Below are 20698 nucleotides of genomic sequence, written 5' to 3' on the forward strand. Positions count from 1 at the left end.
TATTGGTGTTTATCTTAATTAGCATTGTCGATTTTGATAATATTTTGTTGACCTGTTCATTAACTTAGTTAATCGAATTTGACCATTGAGATTGAGGTGGATATTTCCTACAGTTGCAATCTGAGTTCATTGAGATATCCCCTTTGCTACTTGATCTTTTGGTCGAAGGAATGCTCAGTTTAATATATGGATGCCTAATTGCTTGGGGATTTTAGGTTTTGCAGTCCTCAGCAGTCATGTTTGCCTAATTTAGGGCTTCTTTTTATTACTTTTACTTATTTGAATTTAGTTGTTCAAGTATGTTGAATGTTTTGGTACTTATTTTCGAGTAATTTTGTTTGCTTAAATTGCAATTTCGTTTGGATCTATTGGTGTTAATCTTAATTAGTATTTGTCAATTTTGAGAATATTTTGGTGTCCTGTTGATTAACTTTGTTAATCCAGTTGTGATTGTTCAGATTGAGGTGGGTATTTCCTGCAGTTGCAATTCGGGTTCATTGAGATATCCCCTTTGATGCTTAATGTTTTGGGTTGAAGCAATGTTCAGTTTAGTATATAGATTGGGGATTTTAGATTTTGCAGCCCTTAGCAACACGATGTTCCGATACCCTTATTTTCAATGAAGTTGTGCTTTGAGTATATGGATTCTCTGCATTGATTGGGGATTTTAGTTTTTGCAGTCCTCAGCATTCAGGTTTGCTGATACCTGTCAATCTCTGATATGATAGCACTATTTACATAGACAATCCGCGTGACACATTGTTTTGATACCCTGATTTTCAATGAAGTTGTGTTTTGAGTATATGGATTCTCTGGCATTGATTGGGGATTTTAGTTTTTGCAGTCCTCAGCATTCAGGTTTGCTGATACCTGTCAATCTCTGATATGATAGCATGATTTACATAGACAATCCGTGTGACACATTGTTTTGATACCCTGATTTTCAATGAAGTTGTGCTTTGAGTATATGGTTTCTCTGGCATTGATTGGGGATTTTAGTTTTTGCAGTCCGTAGCATTCAGGTTTGCTGATCCCTGTCAATGTGAGAGTTTATTTATAGGTTGATTGCTTGACGAGTATGAATATCAAATGATACAGGTTGCTTTTGATTATAGGGCCGTCAATCTATATGATAACATGATTTACATGGACAATCTGCGTGACATGTAATTTTGATACCCTACTTTTCAATTTTATGCATTTGTTTTTTCGTTCTGATGTTACCCGTATTCATTTGCTAATCTTGGCGCCTGACACAATCCCTTTGATACTGTTATAAAAGAACAGGGAGTATTAGTCTTCGTACATAAGCCACCAGTGCTTGCTGTCTATCGTTTTTTGGAAAGTGTCAATCCTAATGCACAAAACAGTACCATTTTAGCTTTAACATTTGTTAAATAGTATCAATTTAGCAATGGGTAACTGAACTTAACGTCTTAATGTTTGTGAAATGGTAGTAATCTAGTTTCAAGTTCTGTTACCTAGGATTAAATTGCTGAGGTTAAAATGGTATTATTTTGTACATTGAGATTAAATTGTCACTTTTCAAAAAAACCTTCAGGTTGTTTTGGTTCTGCAAGCTCATAAAACCTAACTCTCTGATTTTAAGGTGTTTTATTTATTCACAGAAGTTCTAGCAAAAACAGAGCTAATAAACCTAAGGCCTAATACATTACCAGCATCCTGAACTTGTCCAAAATAATAGATTGACTCCCTGAATTTTGTAAGTGTTTCACCAGCTTCCTAATGTTTATTTCGTATCACCAGCTCCCTAAACTTGTCTATAAAAGTATATTAGCTCTCTGAACTTTGCAAGTGTCTCACCAACTTCCTAAACTTGCTTATTATGTAACAAATAAATATAAAAATTTATTAAACCTAAATTCTAAAAATACATTGAGAGATTTTTTTGCTTCTACTTTTCAACCTATTATAAGAGTTAGTGTTGTAGGTTTGAGAGATTGAATGGATTAGGATCGAGAGTTAGTGTTGCAAGTTTAGGGAGCTAGTGAGACATTTGCAAAATTCAGGAAGCCAATCTACTATTTTGGACAAGTTTAGGGAGCTAGTGATGTATTAGGCCTAAACCTAATGATGAAAGGAATACACATCTTTTATTTTAATTATTTTTCATCAAAGTTTGAATTTGAGTATGAATTCAGTTCAAAAAGATAAGGTCTAAACCAGCGATGACAATTGGTATTGTATCTGTGGGTATCTCACACTATTCGATCCTAATGAGATTTTCTGTACCTTCTATAAATGGGTATGGGACTAAAATCATTATTTATGACGGGTATGTGAATACTTCTGGAGTACTCGTTACCCATTATAAATATTTTATATATTAAAAAATATTATTTTTTAGATGTAAGATTGGATATTTGAATATCGATCTTTTGTTTTTCAACTATTGAATGATACCATTAATTAAACTACTTTATTCTTATTGATTAATGTTTAATTTGATCAATTTTTAGATTGATTTATTAAATTTACACTTTGTTAAATTTGTAATATTTTTTGTTTTATGTATTGATTCTTAACGGGTAAGAGTATCCACGGATATTCATAAATTAAATAGGATGGATATAGGATGCAAAAGTATATCCATTAGAGTAATGGAACGGGAATGAATAATTAAAAAATAAAAGGGTAAGAGTTTAGAATTAACACTACCTACGGATACTTTACTCGTTGCCATTCCTAATCTAAACTTGTGTTTGTCAATTTGGGAAGTAAAATCAATATGGGAAGTATAAACTAGTAAACTTTTATTTGTAATGTTTTCATACCAGATTAATTTAATCTTATTTAACAGTATATTTGAACAGTTTGGCTTAATAAACATGTTATTTAAATGTGATATGATTACTAATGGTTTAAATTAATTTCACAACAATTTACCGTATAATACAAACAAACTATCTAAATATTTATTATTCAACACAATTTATCATATAGAATGTCTCGATGAGGCAATTTTGCTTTCTCGACAAGCTTACTTCGGACTAAGTAAAGAGAGTACAGGCGAAATCAGTCCCCTATTATGACTGACTGTCTGAATAATGATCAAATTTTTTGTTTGATAAAAGTAAAATTGATCTTGCTTATAGTTTAAAATTTTAGTATTTTATAAATCTGCACTTTCTCAAAACCACAGACACAAATTTAAACGTATCCATATACTGTCCAATAGACATATTAATTTTGCAATTCAGTTATGTAATTATTTTCAAATAGAAGATTAGACATGTTTTTAGTACTATTTCACATTTTTGATGTACAATCTTAATTTTGCATATTTTGTTGACCTCCTACTAAAATGTACAACCAGTAATTGTGACCAGTCACCACATCAGCAATTTGACCTTCTTAAAAGTCAAAAGTTGACCGGTCAACGTACCACGTCAGCAATTTTGACTTTTATGAAGGTCAAATTACTGGCGTGGTATGTTGACTTCGTGTTGACCAGTCATAGATGTTAAATTAACTCCAACTTAGAATATCTGTTTACAAAAATTATAGGAATAACACAACAATTTGTATATAGATACATCAATACAATTCCAGATCAACTCAGCAACAGCAACTCAAATTCTCAAAAAACAAATTATAATACAATCGTTACTTCCGCGCGGAAACCCTGTTTAACCAAATGCATAGAGATGTTTGGTTCCAGTACATACATATAAACAGGTAAAATGATCAAAGTAGACATTTCCTTCTCAAATTTAATGTAATATCGCATTCTTTTTCGGATACTTCAGTTTGAAAACTCACCAGCAAACTTATTGGCTCGAATTTGCGAGGCCAACCAAATTCATCATATTGCGGTCCTCCTTGAATCTCTCCAACACCGTACCTTTAAGAGCGTCCTGTTTTTCTTGCTTTCCTCCTTTTTGAACAATTCCCCAGCATTCTATAACATCCGGGATAATGCGAGTGGTTTTAGAGAGGGAAGGACTGCCAAATGTGGTGCAAGCGAAGGTGTGTCCCGTATCAAAGCTTGCTGCAAGGAATAGGCCGAAGTGATTTGAACGTCCTCCAAAACCAATGCCATTTGGGATGCTTTCTGAAGTGAAATTCGCTGCACACTGCCAATTCATTAACAATTATAACATCATTTTCTAAAAAAAACCCGAGCCGAGCACACATTATATTCACTACAACTGATGCTAACTAGATTTTCGCTTCTAATCTTAAGCCATAAAGCATGCAGTGCAGTTAGTATCATCCTCAACCAAAGGAAGAAAGTGAACTTGAAATAATTGTTCAAACGGCTAAACCACCGTAATGAATGTAAAAATAGATTGACTTGCATAATCTAAAGGGTAAATTAAAAAAAAAATCCATGTGGTTACACAAATTGTCAAAGGCATACCCATGGTTTTTTTTGCGACCAAGAGATGAATGAGTAAGTCGCTTTGCTAAAAATGAGAATTTTTAGTTTGACACTCTAAAATGACCAAAAATGAAAATTTCCAAGAATTAAATCAACTTCAATTCTTGGAAATCTTCATTTTGAGGTCATTTAGGTATTGTTTGGTGGGAGAGAAATGAATGGTTAGAGAAAGAAAGCTCCAAAATTGCTAATTTTGGAAAATAAAAACCGTGGTTCCATAGTAACCGTGATAGTAAACAATTTTAATTCTTGGAAATTTTCATTTTGAGGTCGTCAAAGATCATTTTTACAGTGTCAAACTAAAAGATCCTAATTTTTAGCAAAGTGGCAAAAGAACCACAGGCATGCTCTTGACAATTCGTGTAGCTACATGTTTTAGAATTTACCCTAACCTAAATTCATCAAATTCATGTCTCTCAGTCAGATATACATGCATTGGCAATTTTGAAACAGGGAAATTTTTTTCCCTGTCAAGGCTGTCCGCTACAAGATTGCGTAAGAATTGCCTCACTCTTTAATTGCTTGAAAACCTGTAGCTCAAAAACCTCCATCACATTGAAATTCACCTCTGCTATACTTCCATTTCAATCGATGATTCAAACGACCTGGTTTTGGGTTCCTAGTTATCCAAAAAGGAATTCTGAATAGGAATAACTGGCCATGGATTTTTTGTGACATGTATTGATCTGGTGGTGTCTCTAACTTTCAAAGTTACAATCTGGGATGCACTTACAACAACAACAACAACAACAAAGCCTTAGTTCCGAAATGATTCGGGGTCGGCTAACATGAACCATCATATAAAACCGTGAAAATCAAGTCGTGTCAGCGACACAGATTCGCTCCCTCCACTCCGTCCTATCCACTACCATATTTTCCTCAATTCCCAATAAACTCATATCACTCTCGATCACCCTCCTCCAAGTTTGCTTAGGTCTTCCCCTACCCCTCACCACTACATCCCTTTGCCACTCTTCGGTTCTCCTAACCGGCGCATCAAGCGCTCTACGTCTCACATGACCAAACCACCTTAGTCGGTTTTCTCTCATTTTATTCTCAATAGATGTAACCCCTACTTTTGTCCTAATTATTTCATTACGCACCCGGTCCTTTCTCGTGTGACCACACATCCATCTCAACATACGCATCTCCGCCACCGACATCTTATGGATGTGGCAGTGTTTCACTGCCCAACACTCCGTACCATATAACAATGCTGGTCTAATTGCCTTCCGGTAGAATTTTCCCTTCAATCTATTAGGCATGCCGGGATCACAAAGGAAACCCGTAGCACTCTTCCACTTCGACCAACCAGCTTTAATCCTATGGGCAACATCTCCATCTACTTCTCCATCCGTTTGGATAATAGATCCTAAATACCGGAAGCAATCCGAGGCCTGAACAACTCTCCCATCTAGGGTGATTGTCCCTGCCTCCCTACTCCTACGGCCGCTAAACTTACACTCCAAATATTCTGTCTTACTTCGACTCAACTTAAAGCCTCTAGATTCTAGAGTTTGCCTCCATAGTTCCAACTTCATCTCCACTCCTTCTTTCGTCTCATCAACCAACACAATATCATCTGCAAACAGCATGCACCATGGTATACCATCTTGAAGTGAACTTGTTAGTTCATCCATAACGATGGCAAAAAGAAATGGGCTTAGTGCGGAACCTTGATGCACTCCAATCGTAATAGGAAACTCTTCAGTTTTCCCAACACTAGTACGTACACTCGTGCATACTCCCTCATACATGTCCTTTATGATGTCAATATATTTCCGCGAAATGCCTTTCCTTATCAAGGCCCACCAAAGTACTTCCCTTGGTACCTTATCATATGCTTTCTCCAAGTCAATGAAAACCATATGCAAGTCTTTCTTCTTATTTCGATAGTGCTCCATTAATTGTCTCATTAGATGGATGGCTTCCATAGTTGATCTTCCCGGCATAAAGCCAAACTGGTTTTCCGAGATCTTCACCGTCCTCCTTAGCCTTTGTTCAATCACTCGCTCCCAAAGTTTCATAGTGTGACTCATTAATTTGATTCCCCGATAGTTGGCACAATCTTGGACATCGCCTTTGTTCTTATACAAAGGGATTAAGGTACTTTTCCTCCATTCTGATGGCATCTTATTGTTTCTCCAAATTTTGTTGAAGAACGTCGTCAACCATTCGATTCCTCTTTCTCCCAAACATCTCCAAATCTCAATAGGGATGCCATCAGGTCCTACTGCTTTCTTCAACTTCATCTTACTTAATGCCATTTTGACTTCACCCTTTTGAATTCTCCGCAGGCATTCATGATTTATCATATCGTGATGGATACTTATATCTCCAACATCTTGTTGGCGATCTCCATTAAATAAGTCATCAAAATAGGACCTCCATCGTTCCTTGATATCCTTATCTCCAACTAGGACTTTCTGGTCCACATCCTTCACACATTTAACTTTTCCGAGATCTCGCGTCTTCCTATCTCTCATCCGAGCAATTCTATATATGTCTCTTTCCCCTTCTTTCGTATCCAATCTTGTATACAGATCCCGATTCACCTTTGCTCTAGCATCTCGTATGACCTTCTTTACTTCCCTTTTAGCCTCTTTGTATTTTTCGTAGTTCTCGTCACTCCTACATTTCCCCAATAGTTTATAGGATTCTCTCTTACTCTTTACTGCTTGTCGTACTTCTTCTGTCCACCAAGATGTGTCCTTACCCGGTGGCATGCTACCTTTAGATTCCCCTAGAACTTCCTTCGCTACTTCCCTTATACTATGCTCCATCTTATTCCATATTGAATCTATATCTGAATCCATATTGCAAGTCCAAATATCTTTTTTGGTCATCCCATCCACAAATTTTTGTTGATTCTCCCCTTGCAATTTCCACCACTTAATCTTAGTCTCTACTTGAGGTGTTTGTTTTCTTATACATTTCCTACTTCGAAAATCTAGCACCACTACTCTATGTTGGGTTGTCGTACTCTCACCAGGGATCACCTTACAATCAATATAACTCTTTCTCCAAGCACTCCTTACTAAGAAGAAGTCAATTTGGCTCGCATTACCGCCACTCCGATAAGTCACTAAGTGGGATGTTCTCTTCATAAACCATGTGTTCATGATACTCAAGTCATAGGCTGATGCGAATTCCAAAATATCATTTCCTGCTTCATTCTTATCTCCAAAACCATACCCTCCATGAACACTCTCAAACCCATCTCGCCTAGAACCCACGTGTCCATTGAGATCACCCCCTAGTACCATTTTTTCATCCCTAGGAACCTGTTGCACCACTTCCTCTAAGTCATCCCAAAAAGCTTGTCTTATAGACACATCTAATCCTATTTGTGGCGCATATGCACTAATGACATTCACAACCTCATCCCCTATCACTAGCTTAACACTCATAATTCTATCGCTCTTCCTAGACACCGCTACTACCTCATCAATATACTCCCTATCAATAAGAATACCTACTCCATTTCTACCCTTATCCTTTCCTGAGTACCAAAGCTTATAACCCCAAGGAGCTATCTCTCTAGCCTTGGCTCCAACCCACTTGGTTTCTTGTAGGCATAATATATTTATTCTCCTCCTCTTCATAACATCTACAATTTCAGCTAATCTTCCTGTCAAAGAACCTATGTTCCATGTCCCAAAGCGTAACCTACTACCCTTACCCCTACCCCTACCATTACCGTGGACTAGCTTATTTACCCGCAACCCTTGCATATTTGACACCACCCCCGGGTCCTGGGGTGGCGCGCCGCTTCGGGGCGACGACCTAGCAACCCTTGCACATTTATCACTACACCCGGGTCTAGGAAGTGCAGCGCGTCGCTGAGTAGGGAACGCCCCAACGGTATTTATATTATGGTTCATGTCATAAGATGTGGCTAAGTTTTACGCTGGCCGCCACAAACCTACCGCAACCCTCCTCCTTTGTCCGGGCTTGGGACCGGCTGTAAAGGCCACCAAGTGACCCTCACAGGCGGAGTTCTGGGATGCACTTACATGGGTAATAATACGGTTGCGGGTGCAGCAAACAACATTTTTAAAAAATACGAGACACGGGTACGGAAGGACACGCTATATATATAAGTGACATTCATTGGTACTATAAACCATAAATAACATCCATAATAAGTCATTAAATCAACAAAAAGAAACATTGGATACTTCAAACTATTTAAACTACCAAAAAAGGGGCGGCTGCTATGTTCTTTTCATTAGATTTTGAAATTTCTTATTTTTTATTAGGGTTTTATTTGTTTTTTGTACATACCAACCCCTCTATTTTGTAAAATTATTAAAAAATACCCCTATATTTTATTTAATTAACTTAGAATCTGTATCTCCAAAGTCTCCCTGTTAAAAAAGAAAAAGAAAAAGAGGGGACACTTATTTTGCAGTGTCGGGTGCGTGTCTCCGGAGTGTTTGACACTCATACGTGAACCTCTTAGAAGTGTCAGTGCTTCCTAGGTTACAATTGGCAGAGTGTTTTCATGGGGTATGCTTCCACCCTTGTTTTAGTAAATGTTTTCCTAACTTTCAAGCGGGGGACCATCCAGAGGTTAAAGACTCCATGGATAGGCCAGGACAGCCATATAACTAGGTGAACTGTCTTTTCTGGAACATCTAATCACCTTTACACCTATATTGAAGATGGCCCAGTGACAGAAACTTAAGCATTCTGTCAGTTTGAACTTCTTAAGTATTTCCATTTGAAAAAAGAGCCCTGAACTTGCTTACAATGGTTTTATTGGCCCCTGAACTTGCTTCAAGAGATATACATTTCAATATGTCCAAATCCAATCATGTTTTGCCACGTGGACTTAGGGAGTTAATCATGTCACTTTAAGCAAGTTCAGAGGCTAACAAGACATTTATATGTTCAGGGGGCCAATCAGCTTTTGGGGCCAAGTTCAGGGGGCTCCTAATGTATTAAGCCAATTTTAAGAGATCAACTTCCTAAAAACAAGATTGTTACACTTACACTTAACCTTAGGATTTCTTGCATAAAAATTTGAACAATGATTCCTTCAGGGTAATTATCATTAGGAATTAAGGGTCAATTTGGCCCCTTAAAGTTGGCAGACAGGTTCAGTTTAGCCCAAATAAAAGTTAAGATATCAATAAAACCTTGAAGTTGGCAATATTTGACAAATTACCCACAAATTTGACAAATTTTTAGGTATTGAAATTTGATTGTATTTGGGGTAATTTGTCAAATATTGCCAACTTCAGGAGCCAAATTGACCCTTAATTCATTACCATTAAGTATCATTGTTGTATAAGAGATGATAACATACCCACTGCACATTGCTGTTTGCACCAGTAGGCTTAAAGATTGAAGCCGTGGGGCAGAGTTGAAACAGAAAAGACTTCATATCCCCATAAAAATCGCCATGCTTTTCCCAAGGCTGTGAAGCATAACCTCCATAAATGCAGTCTTCTTTATCCTTAACAATCAAAACTGTCGGCCCTTCACCATTTCTGCAATTTAGTTCAACAATTACTAATTCCATTTTCTATTTAAATAAACAGTTTTGCCAACCAAGAAGTTGAAATAACATTAGAAATAATTAGCCTCTATACTATAATCGTGCCCATTATTAAAAAAAAACTTAAAATGAAGACAAACCAATGAGAAACCATGAAACATGTAAATAAGTAAACTTGAGAGAAGTTTTATTCAAGAGGAGTTTTCATTTTTATTATAAAATTGCAAGCAGCACAGACCATCTAATCTCATATCAGAAAGCATTCCATGGCCAGTAACAGTATTATGAAGACATTTAATCTCCTTATGCAATATTTAATGCTAAGGTTGTAAAAAATGTTAGGCATCCTCAAGGATTAGTCGGGGACTAGTCGAGAATTAATCAGATTTGCATTTTTATATTTTCTTATTTGTTAATAAACAAATTAACTCCGCCTGTGAGGGTCACTTGGTGGCCTTTACAGCCGGTCCCAAGCCCGGACAAAGGAGGAGGGTTGCGGTAGGTTTGTGGCGGCCAGCGTAAAACTTAGTCACATCTTATGACATGAACCATAATATAAATACCGTTGGGGCGTTCCCTACTCAGCGACGCGCTGCACTTCCTAGACCCGGGTGTAGTGATAAATGTGCAAGGGTTGCTAGGTCGTCGCCCCGAAGCGGCGCGCCACCCCAGGACCCGGGGGTGGTGTCAAATATGCAAGGGTTGCGGGTAAATAAGCTAGTCCACGGTAATGGTAGGGGTAGGGGTAAGGGTAGTAGGTTACGCTTTGGGACATGGAACATAGGTTCTTTGACAGGAAGATTAGCTGAAATTGTAGATGTTATGAAGAGGAGGAGAATAAATATATTATGCCTACAAGAAACCAAGTGGGTTGGAGCTAAGGCTAGAGAGATAGCTCCTTGGGGTTATAAGCTTTGGTACTCAGGAAAGGATAAGGGTAGAAATGGAGTAGGTATTCTTATTGATAGGGAGTATATTGATGAGGTAGTAGCGGTGTCTAGGAAGAGCGATAGAATTATGAGTGTTAAGCTAGTGATAGGGGATGAGGTTGTGAATGTCATTAGTGCATATGCGCCACAAATAGGATTAGATGTGTCTATAAGACAAGCTTTTTGGGATGACTTAGAGGAAGTGGTGCAACAGGTTCCTAGGGATGAAAAATGGTACTAGGGGGTGATCTCAATGGACACGTGGGTTCTAGGCGAGATGGGTTTGAGAGTGTTCATGGAGGGTATGGTTTTGGAGATAAGAATGAAGCAGGAAATGATATTTTGGAATTCGCATCAGCCTATGACTTGAGTATCATGAACACATGGTTTATGAAGAGAACATCCCACTTAGTGACTTATCGGAGTGGCGGTAATGCGAGCCAAATTGACTTCTTCTTAGTAAGGAGTGCTTGGAGAAAGAGTTATATTGATTGTAAGGTGATCCCTGGTGAGAGTACGACAACCCAACATAGAGTAGTGGTGCTAGATTTTCGAAGTAGGAAATGTATAAGAAAACAAACACCTCAAGTAGAGACTAAGATTAAGTGGTGGAAATTGCAAGGGGAGAATCAACAAAAATTTGGGGATGAGATGACCAAAAAAGATATTTGGACTTGCAATATGGATTCAGATATAGATTCGATATGGAATAAGATGGAGCATAGTATAAGGGAAGTAGCGAAGGAAGTTCTAGGGGAATCTAAAGGTAGCATGCCACCGGGTAAGGACACATCTTGGTGGACAGAAGAAGTACGACAAGCAGTAAAGAGTAAGAGAGAATCCTATAAACTATTGGGGAAATGTAGGAGTGACGAGAACTAAGAAAAATACAAAGAGGCTAAAAGGGAAGTAAAGAAGGTCATACGAGATGCTAGAGCAAAGGTGAATCGAGATCTGTATACAAGATTGGATACGAAAGAAGGGGAAAGAGACATATATAGAATTGCTCGGATGAGAGATAGGAAGACGCGAGATCTCGGAAAAGTTAAATGTGTGAAGGATGTGGACCAGAAAGTCCTAGTTGGAGATAAGGATATCAAGGAACGATGGAGGTCCTATTTTGATGACTTATTTAATGGAGATCGCCAACAAGATGTTGGAGATATAAGTATCCATCACGATATGATAAATCATGAATGCCTGCGGAGAATTCAAAAGGGTGAAGTCAAAATGGCATTAAGTAAGATGAAGTTGAAGAAAGCAGTAGGACCTGATGGCATCCCTATTGAGATTTGGAGATGTTTGGGAGAAAGAGGAATCGAATGGTTGACGACGTTCTTCAACAAAATTTGGAGAAACAATAAGATGCCATCAGAATGGAGGAAAAGTACCTTAATCCCTTTGTATAAGAACAAAGGCGATGTCCAAGATTGTGCCAACTATCGGGGAATCAAATTAATGAGTCACACTATGAAACTTTGGGAGCGAGTGATTGAACAAAGGCTAAGGAGGACGGTGAAGATCTCGGAAAACCAGTTTGGCTTTATGCCGGGAAGATCAACTATGGAAGCCATCCATCTAATGAGACAATTAATGGAGCACTATCGAAATAAGAAGAAAGACTTGCATATGGTTTTCATTGACTTGGAGAAAGCATATGATAAGGTACCAAGGGAAGTACTTTGGTGGGCCTTGATAAGGAAAGGCATTTCGCGGAAATATATTGACATCATAAAGGACATGTATGAGGGAGTATGCACGAGTGTACGTACTAGTGTTGGGAAAACTGAAGAGTTTCCTATTACGATTGGAGTGCATCAAGGTTCCGCACTAAGCCCATTTCTTTTTGCCATCGTTATGGATGAACTAACAAGTTCACTTCAAGATGGTATACCATGGTGCATGCTGTTTGCAGATGATATTGTGTTGGTTGAGGAGACGAAAGAAGGAGTGGAGATGAAGTTGGAACTATGGAGGCAAACTCTAGAATCTAGAGGCTTTAAGTTGAGTCGAAGTAAGACAGAATATTTGGAGTGTAAGTTTAGCAGCCGTAGGAGTAGGGAGGCAAGGACAATCATCCTAGATGGGAGAGTTGTTCAGGCCTCGGATTGCTTCCGGTATTTAGGATCTATTATCCAAACGGATGGAGAAGTAGATGGAGATGTTGCTCATAGGATTAAAGCTGGTTGGTCGAAGTGGAAGAGTGCTACGGGTTTCCTTTGTAATCCCGGCATGCCTAATAGATTGAAGGGAAAATTCTACCGGACGGCAATTAGACCAGCATTGTTATATGGTACGGAGTGTTGGGTAGTGAAACACTGCCACATCCATAAGATGTCGGTGGCGGAGATGCGTATGTTGAGATGGATGTGTGGTCACACGAGAAAGGACCGGGTGCGTAATGAAATAATTCGGACAAAAGTAGGGGTCACATCTATTGAGAATAAAATGAGAGAAAACCGACTAAGGTGGTTTGGCCATGTGAGACGTAGAGCGCTTGATGCGCCGGTTAGGAGAACCGAAGAGTGGCAAAGGGATGTAGTGGTGAGGGGTAGGGGAAGACCTAAGCAAACTTGGAGGAGGGTGATCGAGAGTGATATGAGTTTATTGGGAATTGAGGAAAATATGGTAGTGGATAGGACGGAGTGGAGGGAGCGAATCTGTGTCGCTGACACGACTTGATTTTCACGGTTTTATATGATGGTTCATGTTAGCCGACCCCGAATCATTTCGGGACTAAGGCTTTGTTGTTGTTGTTGTTGTTGTTGTTAATAAACAAATTATTATATAAATACAGTTAAAACATTTATACTATCTAAAAATAATAATATAAAATGATTTAATATAGCAAAACATGTATATTTGTAACATATATCCTTAAAAGCGTGCAAACAACAACATTTCAAGAACAATATCATTGAAACAACTCAAACAAGTAACAAATAATGTCCATCAACCATGCGACAATGTTCAAAAGTGAATTATAATTGTTAGATATTAATATGAAATGGACCTCTAACTATCAGCTTGAGCTTTTAGTTCAAATAGTTCCATGGCATGGTATCAGAGCCAGTTAGACCAAGTGGTCTAGGGTTCGATTCCTGACGGCCCCATTTGCGATTTAATTGCAGACATAGTAATATGGGCCTAGGCAGTCCAAGCGACCTTCTTTTTGAACATGTTTAATGCAGACATCTCATGGGGATTAGTCCACCAAAACATTCTAGGTCCCAACTTATGCAATTGGTAATACAACTGCATTTTAACACAAGAAAGATCAGTTAAATAGACCAAGCTCCACCAGCAGACACAAAATGATCAAATTGACTTGTGAAATTTTGAACTTGTTTACAAAAGAGAAATATACAGTACTACCATGCAGAGTATGAGCTAAATACTCTGACCAGGGGAGCATATGAGATATTCATTGCCATATTACCCATATGGAGTTAAAGAAAAGCAACTATTCAATCTGAGGCAAGGCAAGACATGCTTATATTGAAACATGTTTTGTTCTATGGAATAATTGATCAAATGATCCAATGGATCGTACAAGAGGCAAACTACTCACGATATGTTCCCCAGGAATGTGTTGAAACTCTGGCCACTAACAGAACTATTGTACAAAAGTTTCCATTCCTCCAGCTCATGCTGAGGAAGGGCTCCTCCAATATGCCACGCAAATTCCTTCCTCAATAGCATCATATTAGGATCAATATTTTCCTCACATACCAGTTCAGGAATTTGGGACCCGGGTCTTCCTGTACAGAACTTAATAGTAAAATATTGGAGGGACCAACCACACTTTCTTATTCATTTACTCAGATGAATTGTGATTGCCAAAATATTTCACCAAAAATTATCTCGGCATCATAATCAACAAAAGTCACGTGCAGTAAAGCAAAGAGAGACAATATATGCTCTCATTACTTAGAATTCTAGTGAACTTGTAAAAATGGTATGGATTATCAGCATAAGATGTTATTTCTGGCCATTATTTGTAATTTTCCCAGCAAAACTTTGTTGTTGTAAGCCTGATGCATAAGATAGTTCTATAACCACCAAACTCTTCAAGGTTACTAGTGAAAAAAACTAAATTAATAAAACTGAAAAAGAAAAATTCTTGGTTAGATAAAACCTGTTCAGACTACCATATGACTCTAATATTTTATTCCTGATTCTCGACCCAATATGAAAAGACCATAATTACAATTTTGCAACTGTCCATTTCCAGAGAGTTCTGAAATCCGATTATTCGAGATTTATTTTACTTTTTACTTCAAATTGAAGATGAGATCTGTACTGAGAAAAATAGAACAATCATGCTTAACTAAATTATAGTTGGTATATTGGCAGCTATACCTTTGTATCAAAAATTTCAAGTTAACACTTGGAACATGTGACCTACATTCAATAAGGTGGTCTATACTTTATGAATCTACTCATTTAAAGATAGCCTATGAATCTTATAAACTAAATTTAAACACACACAAAAAAAAATATATAAAGGAGAATTTATACTAAAGGTTAACATGCGCTACAAGGAAGAAAAACATCACTAAATGGCTAAATGTGCTTCTTCATATGGTCAATAATTTGCAATCAAACAAAAATGTCTAAGATCATTCATTCGTTGAAGTAGATCCAATCTGCACATTCATCAAAAAGTACAAAAAGTATAGAGCAACAACATGAAAAAACGATTTGAAAGGGCAAGGGATTACAGAAATGCGGAATACGAAAACCTGCATTAGGCGGAATCAACAAGCCACCGAGGAACTTCCTGACGGATGGGAGAAGACTACACCAAGTTCTGAAATCCTCAAAAGACATACTTTTTTCAGTAGATCCTTCAACATCCTTTGAAAAAGTTGCAGCATTAAGAAACATATTAACAACATCCTCACAAGAAGTTGATTCATCTTCATTTACATTTCGGGAAAAGACACTCTTCATGACTGCAATTAGAACAGATTCTACATCAACCCTGACAACAAATAAAAATCAACACCAGTCAAATGGGAAATAGTATTGTTACATGTCACATATTACATAATATCGACTACATCAAATTCAACTATCGATTTAGCTCCAAAAGCAGCAAAAAGAAGCCTAAACATGCAATCCACACGTCAAATTAGGCCTAATTGAAAAACAGCATACCTTCCAATTAATCCATCATCTGTTAAATCAAGTAATTGATAAACAAACTCATCCATTTCATCTCTTGTTCCTTTCTCATAAATGCTCTGCATATGTGTATACATAAATTTGAACTTAAATGAAACAAAAATTTACAGTTTATTCAAACAAATAAAAAGTCAAATTAATATCCTTACTTTAGCAATCACGAGGTCCTGGAAAGTAAGTTTGTTATCTTTTCTTTTCTGAGTAACTAAGTCGAACAATCTCTGGCCTAGAGGACCTTCTAATCCAAAATATACCTAAACAAAACAAGTAAAACCAAATCAATTCCCAATAATTGCAAAAAATTAATTCATCACACTGATCGACAAACAATAACTAATAAAATCGGTTATATAACTAACCTGAAAAGCAGAGAGGGATACGTATTCACCATTGCTGTTTGATTGTGCGGCCAAAGAAGTAAAAAATGATTTGAGGTCATCAAGTTTATGTTGAGTAAAAGCTCTGCGCTAAAGTTCGAAGTTGTTAATTACAAGCAACAAAATTGAGTATAGATTAGAAGGAGAATAAGTGAGCTCGACGGTGAAACCTGGTGGCAGAAGCAAAGCGAGCATTCGCCGGAGGAGATTGAGCGTTGCCCATTTCCACGGTGCTACTGAGACCTTTTTTTTTTCTTTTTCCAATTTCGGTAAATGTATAATTGAATTCCTTTTGAATTGATGACCTTGTATTTTCTAATAATTACACGGGGGCCCTGCCGACCTCTTGGAAGTATTTTATTTTCTTCCCTATATTTTTTTTTTTATTTTTACTTAATTGGGATGAAATCCAAATTTCTGCCTAATATAACTATTCAAATTAAAAGTCAAAATGATACTTGAAGTTGGAGGGAAGATTACTTTACCGAAAATCGATATTTAGGTTTCAACTCAGTTCCGAAGTTGGTAATTTTTACAATTGATAACTAACTTTCGATTTGGATTAAACTGACATTGATTGCCAACTTCATGATCATTTCGACTCTTTTCAACTTTTGAAAGAACATACAATAGAAGGAGAAAATTTTGAGACCTATACGGGACAATTCCTTTAAGATAGAATTTGCTTGTTATGGAGTAATTCTTCCATAATACAACTTATTGGTTAAATTTTAACGTTACTAGATAATTATTACTCGAAAAATGAAGAACAAGAAAAACAAGGAGCGCGTAATTTTTTTTCCTAGAGTATTTTTTATTAGATATGGATATTTCTGCTGTAATTTAGGAATATAATTGATTTGTAATTATCATGTTCACACATATATCTTGTGTATATATATCATATTATCAATGAATGGAAAGGCAAGGATTCTACCTTATCATGGTATCATGAGCCTAATTTCTTTCCTAAAAACTCTCTCCTAAAATTTCTCTCCCTAATCCCACCCAAATCTCTTCTTTCTCTCTTCCTCATTCTGCCGTTCTTCATCCCTAAAAACTCTACTGCCACCATGCCAAACAATGAACAAAACAATGGTGCCGCCGCCGCACCAACTCATCCGGCCCTCTCCATTATCAACATTACCTCCTTTATTCGTGATCCTCTCGAATCCGGCAAAGGCCTCTATACCACTTGGGCTGAACTTTTTAAAACACATGCCCGTGCTTTTCAAGTTCTTGATCATATCCTTCCTGAAACCGACGATAAATCGGAAACCTCTTCTTCGGTTATGAAAGCAAAGAATCCAGGTTTATGGTCTCGTGTTGATGCCATCGTGTTGCAATGGATTTATGGAACCATATCTTCAGACCTTCTCAACAGTATCATCGGACCAAATTTAACAGCCGCCGACGCTTGGAAACTCCTAGAACAACAATTCTCCGATAATAAAAATTCAAGAGCCCTTTATTTACAACAAGAACTGTCCAATGCTAAACTTGAAAATTTTGATGATATCTCTGCCTACTGCCAACATTTGAAGTCCCTCTCGGACCAATTAAGCAACGTCGGGGCTGCCGTATCCAACGATCGTCTCGTTCTTCAATTAATTTCGGGGCTCACTGACGCCTACGAGACAATCGGAACACAAATTCGCCACAATGACATTCTGCCCAATTTCACAAAGGCAAGGTCCATGTTATTATTGGAAGAATCTGCCCGTAAAAAACGCACAGCCGCCACCGTCGGATCTGAAATTGCCGCCGTTACTATCGCCCAACAGTCCCCGTCGAATCAAGCTCCTCCATATTCAAATCATGTTCGGCCTTCTTTCCCTCAAAATTCTGGCGCTGCTCGCGGTGGCCGGGGTTATTATCACCGTGGCAGAGGCGGACGGGGCAGAGGCGGACGATGGCAGCAAAATAGCGGTCCTCGCTGGTCAGGGGCTGTTTCTTTACAACAGCCATGGGGGTACGGGCCATGGACTGGACAGGCGCCCCAATGGGCCTATCCCCCATGTCCTTATCCTTCTTGGCCCAATTCTTCACATGGTGCAACTCATGGTGCAACTCGCGGGCCTGTTTTTAATAACAATTCTTCTGCAGTCCAGCCAGGCATATTGGGAGCCCATCCGCAAGCCCATCTGGCCCAGTATTACACTCCAACAAACATTGAGGCGGCTATGCACACCTTGACAATCACACCACCTGCAGAACCTTGGCATATGGACACCGGCGCCACTTCTCACATGAGCGGGGATGGAGGTAAACTCACATCTTATTTAAATAAGAGTCCTAACACGAGTATCGTAGTAGGTAATGGCACTTGTATTCCTGTTATCGGTCTTGGTAATGCATCCTTAAAAACAAACAACAAAACCCTAGAATTGAACAATGTTTTACATGCCCCTAGATTAATCAAAAACCTTATATCTGTGCGGAAATTTGCTATTGATAATAATGTGTCCGTTGAATTTGATCCTGTTGGTTTCTCTATGAAGGACTTGCGCACGGGGATCCCTATTATGAGATGTAATAGCACCGGTGATTTATATCCAGTCACATCCTCCTCTTCAGAGTCTTCTTATGCTTTAAATGCTTCTGTTTTATCTCCTTCAGTTTGGCACAATAGATTGGGCCATCCTGGTCCTCAAATTTTAGACAATCTTCGAACTAATAATTTTATTTCTTGTCCTAAAAATGTTGATTTTTCTATTTGCAATTCTTGTGTGCTTGGGAAACATATTAAATTGCCTTTTTATGCTTCTAAAAATATGTCATCAATGCCGTTTGATATTATTCATAGTGATATATGGACATCTCCTGTTCTAAGTTCTAGTGGCTATAGATATTATGTTCTTTTCCTAGATGATTATTCTAATTTTCTGTGGACTTTTCCCTTAGCAAATAAATCTCAAGTTTTTTCTGTGTTCCTCACATTCCGAAATTACGTACGTACTCAATTTGAAAAAGATATCAAAACTTTTCAGTGTGATAATGGTGGTGAGTATAACAATAGTCATTTTCATGATTTTTTTAACAATAATGGTATGCAATTCCGTTTTTCATGTCCACATACTTCCTCCCAAAACGGTAAATCTGAACGAACGATTCGAACAATCAATAATATAATTCGCACTCTTCTAATACATGCTTCTTGCTCTCATTCTTTCTGGCCTCATGCTCTTGCTCATGCGACCTATCTTTTAAATATTCTCCCTCACAAAAATCTTAGTCTTCTTTCACCGACTCAAATTCTCTACAATCGTACTCCTTCTTATACTCACTTACGCACTTTCGGTTGTCTTTGTTACCCACTTGTCCCTTCTTCCTCTAGAAATAAACTTCAACCTAGGTCCTCTCCATGTGTGTTTCTTGGATATCCATCCAATCATCGAGGCTATAAGTGTTACGACATCTCCGCGCGGAAAATAATTATATCTCGTCACGTTATTTTCAATGAAAGCAAATTTCCATTTTCCACTCAACATGTCTCGGCCTCCCCTCCCATTTCTTCTATTTCCAACTCACCTACACAAACAACCCAACCCATTATTCCCTTCCCCACTAATGCGTCCACTCCTAACCAAAGCCCAGTTTCACCACGACCCAACAGTCCCAACCCATCTTCCCAAAACAGCCCATCACTTCCCCCTTCTCCTCTCGACAGTCCCTTTCCTTCTCCAATTCAACACGGCCCAAACACAAATTCCCCACAACAGCTCACCTCCCCACAACAGCCCACTTCCCCGCCTTCTCCCGATCCTATACACGCCAACCCAACCCAACCGACTCACCCTATGACAACCCGAGCTAAACTTGGAATTTTCAAACCCCAAAGAAAGCTCAACTTACACACCACCACTATTTCTCCTATTCCTTCTAATCCCTCACTTGCTTTACAAGACCCTAATTGGAAACAAGCCATGACTGAAGAATATAAGGCTCTTATTGAAAATAAGACGTGGGTCCTCGTACCCCGTCCTTCTAATGCTAATGTTCTTCGTAGTTGGTGGATTCTCAGGCACAAATTTAATGCAGATGGATCTTTTGAAAGATACAAAGCAAGACTTGTTGGAAATGGGGCGAATCAACTTGTTGGGGTAGACTGTGGTGATACTTTCAGTCCAGTTGTTAAGCCAGCAACAATTCGAGCTGTATTAAGTATTGCACTTTCTAAAGGTTGGCCACTACATCAGCTGGATGTAAAAAAAATGCTTTTCTTCATGGGGATCTTCATGAGACTGTTTATATGCATCAACCACTGGGATTTCGGGATCCCAACTATCCA

General features: G+C 38.2%; 1 protein-coding gene across 1 annotated transcript; it reads right to left on the minus strand.

The window, feature by feature from the left end:
* Positions 1-3489: 3489 nt before the first annotated feature.
* On the minus strand, positions 3490-16676 carry LOC136209775 (uncharacterized). The gene is made up of 8 exons (XM_066001359.1): positions 16578-16676; positions 16390-16492; positions 16180-16284; positions 16004-16089; positions 15586-15827; positions 14412-14601; positions 9720-9903; positions 3490-4097 (listed from the first exon to the last, which is right to left on the minus strand). Exons 1-8 carry the CDS (start codon positions 16628-16630, stop codon positions 3792-3794), a joined length of 1269 nt encoding a protein of 422 aa, XP_065857431.1. The 5' UTR covers positions 16631-16676; the 3' UTR covers positions 3490-3791.
* Positions 16677-20698: the final 4022 nt, after the last annotated feature.

The sequence above is a fragment of the Euphorbia lathyris genome, chromosome 10, assembly GCF_963576675.1.
Source record: "Euphorbia lathyris chromosome 10, ddEupLath1.1, whole genome shotgun sequence".
Classification (NCBI taxonomy): Eukaryota; Viridiplantae; Streptophyta; class Magnoliopsida; order Malpighiales; family Euphorbiaceae; genus Euphorbia; species Euphorbia lathyris.

Coding starts and splice junctions, on each gene's coding strand:
- LOC136209775 (XM_066001359.1), bottom strand. CDS start 16,630: ATGGGCAACGCTCAATCTCCTCCGGCGAATGCTCGCTTTGCTTCTGCC. Junction 16,493..16,577: donor CGCTTTGCTTCTGCCACCAG/GTTTCACCGTCG, acceptor ACTTTAGCGCAG/AGCTTTTACTCAACATAAAC. Junction 15,828..16,003: donor GATGATGGATTAATTGGAAG/GTATGCTGTTTT, acceptor ATTTGTTGTCAG/GGTTGATGTAGAATCTGTTC.